At 40.2% G+C, this 9,576-nt stretch overlaps 1 protein-coding gene across 1 annotated transcript; it reads left to right on the top strand.

Moving 5' to 3' along the window:
* Positions 1-6,001: 6,001 nt before the first annotated feature.
* On the top strand, positions 6,002-9,069 carry barhl2 (BarH-like homeobox 2; the record flags this gene model as incomplete). Its single annotated transcript, XM_084461722.1, has 3 exons — positions 6,002-6,545; positions 7,686-7,911; positions 8,757-9,069. The coding sequence occupies 3 exons, from the start codon at positions 6,002-6,004 to the stop codon at positions 9,067-9,069; spliced, it is 1,083 nt and encodes a 360-aa protein (XP_084317848.1).
* Positions 9,070-9,576: the final 507 nt, after the last annotated feature.

The raw sequence follows: 9,576 nt of genomic DNA, 5'->3' as shown, positions 1-9,576 counted from the left end.
TGATGGTTAACGTTTTCCCCATGAATATGAATGCTCCCACAAAGCAGCCCTGCTGCACTCAGGCAGGTTCCAACACACATTTGGGTTTCCTGTACTTGGCAGTTGCCATGGAATCACAGATACAATGTGAATACCTCTAGATATGCATTGAAAAAAATACTAGATTGATGTATTCTTTTACAAATTTGGGCCAAGTCAACAAGGTGTACTACTAAATTCTACTACTATTTAATTTGGCCATTATAAAATAAGTAAATTAACTCAACACAATAGGTGTGAGCTACTGTATGAGTTGTAATTATGGTGTACAGTATGTTAAGTTATTGAGCAAGTCTGATGGGCAGTTTTTATTTTATTTTTTATTTTTTAATAAATCTTAGAATCATCTGAATTGTTCACACATGTATGAAGATGTATCATGAATAAAACAAATAATCTTAATGAATAAATCAGAAAATCTAAAATAGCTCATGAGAAGAGTGCAGATTGTGTCAAACTTTATAGCGCACTTCATACACAGAGGCAACACAATGCGCTTCACAGACGAGGGGTGGGGGGGCAGTCTACATAATAACCCAGGGAACATTTAGATTTTGACTAAACCTGTGTTGGATCAATCTGCCATTTGTAGGCCGGTGAAAAGAAACCACTTGTACAGTTTGACAAAGTGTGCGTGTGCCCCCTCAGCTATCTGTTTTTCCACTGCCCCCCCCCTCCACACACACACACACACACACCTTCTCCATCTTTTCCCTTCGCTTATCCATTTGCGTTGTTTCCCCATTTTGCTTGGACTTCAGGTAATAGGAAATGGCACTGACCCCTTCTGATCCCCCCGATTACCTTTGTGAAGCGTGAACGTGGTATAGAATCACACATCAGGAGGCGCCTTGTAATTATTTTGCGATGCCATCAGCATGGATCAATCACACGCGGAGGCCGGTAGAGGAACGCCGCTCGCCGCCATGGTTGGGCCAGCAGCAGCTCTCTCTGACTGACGGCTTGGGTAATGAAGTGATTGTATAGACCCCTCCGACTGTTATAACAACCTTGTCAAGGCTAGTCTGTGGTCAGAGCACACTCAAATCAATGTGCTGTCCACTCCGTGAGCATTTCTGATCATGTTGCTCCCAGTGAATATGGAAAACTAACAGAGAGGAAAAGAACAGGGCCCTTCTGTCTCCTGACGGCGGTGACAGGAGCCTCCTTAAAATAAAAAATAAAAAGAAGGCATGGCTGCCAAATAAAAATGTTTTACACCAATCTGCAACACAAACACAGAGATGGAAAATAATTCACACACGCAGATGTACAACTGTCAATTTTATTTTCACTCCATATTAGAAATATGCATGTCTCATCCATGAGTCCAGGGTCTAGTGTCTCCTTCCTGTCTTATTATCTTGTTCTGTGGTAGATTAATACCAGCCCGCTCGTCAAATTACACTTGAATGTCACATATCTTTTTACTGAGTAAATTCAGGCAGGGAGAAGACTATTTCTACATGAATAAATATGCAATATTGGGATCTTGAAAGGAATAATTTTAAATGCCACATTACATTGGAAGTTGCAACTTTTAATAAAATATCTTTTAATAAATAATTTCACTGTTGAAATTTGCCTCACATAACAATTTAATGTCTTTTCCATGCTGTCCAGATTGATGATGTTATACATATTTAGTCAAAGACAGGTAATTTGTCCATATTGGTTTTGCGGCTACAAGACAGTAATTGGTGTGAATATCTGCCCACTGAAAGCTCACAATAATTCTATGCTCTGACTCGACACAAATAGCTCATCTTTTAATGAGCAGCAGGGGTCAATAGCATTAGTGAGGAAATAAAACAGCTGTAACAGCCTTCTGAGATTTATTGACCGACCTTTGACCTTTTCCCTTAGTTGTGGTACTGGTGAAAGGAACACCTATACTCATAGTCAAAATAGAAAGCAGATGACTCACTGTCATATCATTCAAGGACATCAAGATGTTATCACGGACAGAATAAATTATCAAACATTGATTTGATGAAGATATTACTGTATAGAAAATAGGGATAGCCATATTTATAACCCACTGAAGTGTGAACCACTTCCTGAGGGTTAATTGCTCTATTACAGTAGGTGTCACATTTTGACAGTGTTGGGTGTTCATGTTTGTGGAAGATTATCCAATATTTAGTTATTTTGGGAGGATAGAAATTAAGAGAAAAGTATTTGACCGGAGTCCTGACCTCTTCCTTATAAGCATATCCAAATAAAACGATGGTGTTTTGTGACAGGAAGCAATTCAACCGGAAGTGAGTTAGAGATGCACCTTATCATATTTCTACCTCAGAGGTTATATAGCACATAACTAATAAGCTCAAACTGCTCAGAAAGACGGTTACTGTAAGTTCTACCATTTAAAAGATGTCTTATTTAAAGATAGCCTATAGAGCAGCCTATAGCCTATTGTTGATAAATAGTTAATAGTTGTGAAGCTACTTTGCAATTAATGTGTAGCATAACAATTGCATAAATCCATTTTCATGTTCCTGCCATACCACAATAGTGTTTCGTGTGTGGACAACAAAATACCCAAACCTACTTGACACCATGACGCCCTGTAGATAATACAATCAAAGTGTTTGCTTTTGGACCTCCGTGTCTGCAGTGATTGGCCGACTAAAGTTGGGTGTCATTGTGTAAATGCTGCAACTGGGTAACCCAAAGGTCGTAAGCGGTGGAGTGACAGCTTGAACGCAAAGCCACGAGAGAATCAATGTGGCGCAAACTACTATTTCACTGTCCGATCATCGACCATCATCTGGGGCTAATAAGATGATACCCTAACTGGTAGCGTTCAATTTGTTCCTGCAGCGCTGAAACCTAATAAACCGATTGATTGTAGCCAAACTAGAGCCGTTTCAATTACGGCCCCAGTTAATGAGCGTGCGATGTTCGTTGAGACAGGAGTGACATGTGTGACAATCGCTTTGATCTCCTCTAGTGATTTGAAATACTCTGGAGGCACGAAGAAATGTGTTGTCTATGGATCATTCTCTCACAATGTGGACATGAAGCTCTGGGTTCCAATGGTCAAGTTAATTCTGTCAGTCTGTTCTTCAGTCTCTTCTCAACCATAATCAAGGTTTTGTGTTTTTTATGGCTTACCAAAGATGCTTCTTTGAATAACAGCCTATTTCGTCAGAATATTCAGCCCTCCTTTAAAACAGTATGTCAACCCGTATCTAATTGAAGTTACAATTAGCAAGACTCAAATCGAGCCAACTTTATTGTGCGTCGACTAATAGATATCTTTGTCGCCGCCTTGTGATGAAAATTCGTCTAATCTCGCCCAAGATCAGTCGTCAGTGCATGGTGCACATGAGGAGAGCAGCATGTAGGCTACTCTGTAATTTGGGCTACTTAGGCATGATGACCCAGCCTACATACATAACACACCTTCATTTACATGATGACCCAGCCTACATACATAACACATCTTCATTCACACATTCAGGTTATCCTTCCTTTGGGGAGAAAATACATGTAGTGAAACATTAGCCAAATGTAGCCTCTCTGACATGTTTTAGGCTGATGTAACCTACATTCTGCACACTCAAATTATGATTGCTTAGATCAATAATAAACATTTAATAATTGTATTTAATAATTGTATACTGATAGGCCTGGGCTATATGACACCGCTAAAACAAAACATGTCTGGCAGAGATAAACGGGAAAGACGATTATAAATGCTAAAAATGTTAATGAGAGGCTTGTTTCCAGCACTAGATATTTAGTCTATACTGTCTGGATTGGTAGGCTACAGTATTCACTTTTTGTAGCCTAGTTTTCAAGAAATCTAGGTCTACTGTTTTGTATTTGCCTCTGTCAATAATATTTAGGCGTTAAGGTGCAAAGCAATTGATCAGTTCCTCAAAGTTCAAGTTCGATAATTGAATTAATTATTATGTTAATTGTGTGAAATGTAGGCCTAGCCTATTAATCGATTTTTGTTGCTTTAATTAAATCCGTAATAGCCTACATGCGTAGCATACAAGGTTACAAGCTATTATTTTCATAAACGCAAGCTAATGAATCTTAAAACAATGCCAGAACATATTCTATAATGCTGCTACCGTATGATCTAATACTAAAAAATTAAATCTAACATAGATTTGCTGCCGATTAGCTGTAGCCTGCGCCAAAACAACGTAATAAAATAACGTTAAATCAGTATTAATTGTTTAGGCTAATAAAACATCAGTGACTAACCCATAATGACTCCCACGCCGGTTTGTCAGCAGTCTCATCTTGATCCGTTGAAGGTGTGTCTGTGACCGGTGTGGTGCTCTGGAAAGCACGAGAAACACGAGAACCCTGCTGCAAGAGAGAACAGACGAGAAACCTGCTGCAAGAGAGAGAACAGCACACGAGAAACCTGCTGCAAGAGAGAGAACAGCACACGAGAAACCTGCCCGCGATAAGGCGCGCGGCTGTAGTCTCCTTAAAATGGGTTAGGACTTCTGTCGGTGTATCAAAATGTCCTAATAAGAATTAAACAAATGCATCAGAGCACAAATTACAATTGGCTATCTGACATGTTACAGAACTGTAGCTTATTTGCAGCCTGCTGCAAATACCTTTCAGCAGCACCCTTGTCAGTTCTGGGGAGAACCATATTCCACATATCTCCAATGTCCTTCAATTCCACGTCAGAAAGTGCTGAAATCCTAATACCTTTGAGCGCTCATTAGCACCTCATAATTACTGTACTAATTAGGACGACACGGTGGTTAACAAGATATGCGCCGTCATGACAGTCCCCACTCCTCCCGTTTACCCTTACATGTACCGGCAGGTCTCAAAGCATTTATATTCACCCCTTTGAGAATCACTAATACATTTGATTGTACAATATGATATAGGCTATAATATGAAAAGTAAAAGTAAGCTAGAAATGAATCCAGAGAAAGCTACAGGAATATGGCAAAAATAGAAAATACGGTGCAGCATTTGACCAGCCTCTGTTCAGTCCCCCAAACTCCCCTCAAGCGATTTAGTCTCTGTTTAAGGAAACCTGGTCAGATCCCTCTGAACGGGCCCGTCCCATCGTCCCATACATGCATTCTAATACGGGTTAGATGGGCTGTTTCTTTTTACATTATTCCAATGGTAGTGTAAACTAGGCTACTACCATTGAACAATAAACAGTTTACCATCATTCTTTGGGGGGGGGGTGCTTAGGCCAATAGGCTGTTGTCTTTGTTATTTAAACAGTTCCTAATTATATCATTATTATTCTCATTCAATTGCATTAACATATAGTCTTACTTTATCAGTTCGATAAACCAAACCAAACAATTTCATCTGTTCCCCAAATCCCAGTTTGTCTGCTTAGGATATAGGCTATAGAAGCTTATGTCGAAGCACGGTCGTGAAACACAAGCGTGTATTAAAAGAGCAACGAGAATTCAATATCTGGATTGAAATTGTCAAGATAAAGAAACAACTCTCTGATTGGTGAGATGCAGGGGCCGTCGTCTTGTAACCAATGACAGAAGGGGGAGAGGAACGCGGAGTGTTATGATAAAGGAGAAAATATGAGTTCCCCTCACCGTGGGCCGTGACGTCAGTATAGGAAGTCATTGTAGAGCAACACAGGAACGATTAGAAGCGCAAGGGGACGTGATGTGAGGAGTTAGCCTTCAAACCTCCCCACGCATCAACTTTGAGAGAAAGTTCACAATCCAAAACAAAAGGACGTGGATCAGGCTACACAGACCCACTGCTCTCCTGATTTTCACTGAATGTAACGACATTGGACCGAATTTCAGAACTTGGATTTTGTTGAGCTTATTTATTTACCAACGTTTCGAAAGTGAATTTTATTTTTAAGGGTACTGCCTGTCCTACATTTGTGCTCTCGTATTATTGTCGTTACATTTAGTATTACGTGTGGGAAGCGTTTCGGCATTGTTATGAAGACTTAATACATTATTTTCTGATTATGGAAGGATCCAGCGGGTCGAATTTTGGAATAGACACTATTTTATCAAACGCTAACAATTCTGGCAACACCGTGCTGATGAACGGAGATTTCCGTCTCGCCGACAGCAGAACAGCGGATTTCAGGAGCCAGGCCACCCCGTCACCATGCTCGGAGATAGACACCGTTGGAACAGCCCCTTCATCCCCCATCTCGGTCACCATGGAGCACGCCGATCCTCATCTGGTCCCAGACAGCCTTCAACATCATCACCACCATCACAACCAGCCGCAGAGTTTGCAGCTCTCGCCTCAGCAGCAGCTCGGAGGGGCCAGTTGTGCCCCCAGGACCGCCACCTCTTCATTTTTAATCAAAGATATTTTAGGCGACAGCAAACCACTGGCAGCCTGTGCCCCTTACAGCACCAGTGTCTCGTCACCCCATCACACACCCAAACCAGAGAGTGCCACGGCCCCGGACGGGTTCAGGCCCAAGTTGGAACAAGATGAAAATAGGAGCAAGTTAGACAGAAGAGATGACATTCAAAGTGAAATGAAATGCAACGGTAAGTGCACATTATATTCATATGGCAACATGTTTATTTGAGGATACACGTGGAGGTATTAAACAGAACACATCAGTGAATGTTATATTATGCTAAGTGGAGTTTTGTGTAGGATATTGTTTCTTCAAATAACCAAATAGCGCTTTGAAGTCCATAATCACAATAATAGGCTAATAGCCTTATGATAATATTGGGCAAATATTAGGCTAATAATAATAATAATAATTATTATTATTATAAGTAGGACAGCTTAATAACAATAGGCCTAACAATAATATTATTAGGCCTACTATAGGCCTAATAATGCAAATTACAATTGTAATGCTATAGAAAATAGGCTTCAATTATTAATGACAAGCCCAATAATGATAACGGCACTAATCATGATGATGATGACAATAATAATAATAATAATAATAATAACATAATGACATCATGTCTAATATCCTATCCTAACACAATTCTAAACTAGGCCCCATCTATTTATTTTCTAGGTTATTTTTATATATTGTCAGAGACTGGTTGGCTATTGCAGGGATTTAGTTTCAGCTCTTTTTTTATTAGCATAATAGAGCCGAAAACAGATGTAACACTGACGATTTTTCCCGTGCGCTAGCCTCCCTAGTGGGTCAATTAGAGAGATTATTGTTCTTCCTAGAGGGGGATCATGCAGCGCAGAAAAAACTGCTACAAATAGAGATGGATTGACATATCGATTTCCCTGTTGTTTTTTTCTGCAAAAAAAAAACTTTAGTTGACAAATAGGCCTACAGTTCGCATTTCTTTTTGGCCTTGATTTGTCTTTCTGTCTTAACACACTTAGCCCATCTCCATCTTGCTTGCTCCTACAGGACGTTCTATTAGGCTAATAAGGCTAAATTAGTATTTTATGATTGATATCAATTTATTCGTATTGGTGTCAATATTAGGCTATGCCATTCTGTCCCAAAGGCTAAACATAAATCAATTTAGCAGACTCTGAACTTGTGTTTACACTCACACAAAAACCGAGGCCTCTCACTGGAGCCAATTGAATGTGCGCACCGGTCCATGGACACTAAAATATAGCCTAGCCTAATAACCTGTTATCACGAATTACATTAATATCCACTAATCAATCATGAACTCTTTTCCGTTTAGGATCAAAAGAAGATGGTGACCGGGAAATCTCGAGTAGCAGAGATAGTCCCCCGGTACGCTCGAAAAAGCCTCGCAAAGCCCGGACGGCCTTCTCAGACCATCAGCTCAATCAACTCGAGCGAAGCTTCGAGCGCCAAAAATACCTCAGCGTGCAGGACCGCATGGACCTGGCCGCGGCCCTCAACCTGACGGACACGCAGGTGAAGACCTGGTACCAAAACAGACGGTATGTGCCTCATATTATCCCTCCATTAGCATTATCTGATTTTTGTGTGTGCGCACACACTGAATTGCTTGCTTTAGCCTACTGATTTGTTATTACACTGTGGTTATGTTATGGTAAACTGGAGATACTGTGTTTGAGAGACCTTTCGACTTTAATTTAGAATTAGCCTAATTTATTAGCGTTAGGTCAATACTATTTTTTATTTTTCATGCATAACAAAAAATCTAATTTGAACTGAAATTAAGTTAGTCAGGCTATCAAAAGGCTAATGTAGTGTATCAGTTAAATGTGTATCAGTTAAATGTAGGCTATATGATGCTGACAATGACAATTTGCCTCACCACATAGATTTGACCAAATATAGGCTAATAATAGCCTAGTGTCATAACAGCACACCGTGCTAGACAAAACATAACTCAAATAGAATATTAATAATTGTTGTCTGATCGTTTTAGAATATTGAGCTGTTCTCTTAAATATGTTTCTCTTTTTTGAAATCTACAAATAGGCCTATTAGGTTAGTTGATCTAGGCTATAGACCTATACGCTGTGTACAGTAGCCTATGTTGTACCTAACATAGGCCTACCTACAGTATGTTGTTGTGTGCCATGATAAAGATCCAAATGTTGAGTTATATGATTTCAAATCAGACTGACCGTTTCACTACTGCATTGTGTGAAAGATTTCGATTTCTTGTTTGTGGGCCGATATTTATTTTGCCAAATTAAAGCTATTACAGATCCGCTCCAAATGCTTAGACTTAACCAATTACGAGTGCGTATGGGAATATGCGGAACCTGACCTCATGAAATAATTGATTTGTTGTATTTTGATCTGATTTCAGGACAAAGTGGAAGAGACAGACAGCGGTCGGATTAGAGCTACTGGCTGAAGCCGGAAATTACTCCGCCTTACAAAGAATGTTCCCGTCGCCCTATTTCTACCACCCCAGCCTCCTGGGCACCATGGACAGCACGACAGCAGCCGCCGCCGCCGCGGCCATGTACAGCAGTATGTACCGGACTCCTTCTGCGCCTCATCCCAGTCTCCAGAGACCGCTTGTCCCGAGAGTACTCATCCATGGCCTTGGTCCGGGGGGGCAACCGGCTTTAAATCCTTTGGTTAACTCCATCACCGGCGCACCGCACCAGCGGTAAAACTATAAGACATTTAGGCCACCAGAAAACTGTTGAAACACATGTGATGTGAGTAACTGCGCTGAACCATGACAATAACCTACTTTTCAAGAGACACTATATAAAGACGATTTTACCGAAGAAGTAGAGGAAGGAGGTATTTAAAGAGCCAGTTCTAACATACAACGAACTGCATCAACGCCATGACAGAAAAAGGACTGTTCATATGTCTGATTGTTTGTTTGTTTTTTGTACAAATACACTTATTCTAGCAAATAAACTTATAAAGTTTATTAGATGGACAAGAAAGGGTTGAATAAAGAAAGAATGATACTAAATGCATTTCAGACACTTCTATTTAGACTTCAGCAACCTCAACTAGACTAGACAAGCAATTTCATTAGGCCTAAATTGCGATAGTGACAGTTTGAGGCAATGCGAAGGATATAAAATAGAAGCTGTTTTTTAATCAACCCGTTGTGCAGGAATAGACTCACCACCATTCACTTGGCGAGAATTGTCCAGGCC

Source organism: Borostomias antarcticus (assembly GCF_949987555.1).
Source record: "Borostomias antarcticus genome assembly, chromosome: 3".
NCBI classification, from domain to species: Eukaryota; Metazoa; Chordata; class Actinopteri; order Stomiiformes; family Stomiidae; genus Borostomias; species Borostomias antarcticus.
This window is presented reverse-complemented; position numbering and strand designations above follow the sequence as displayed.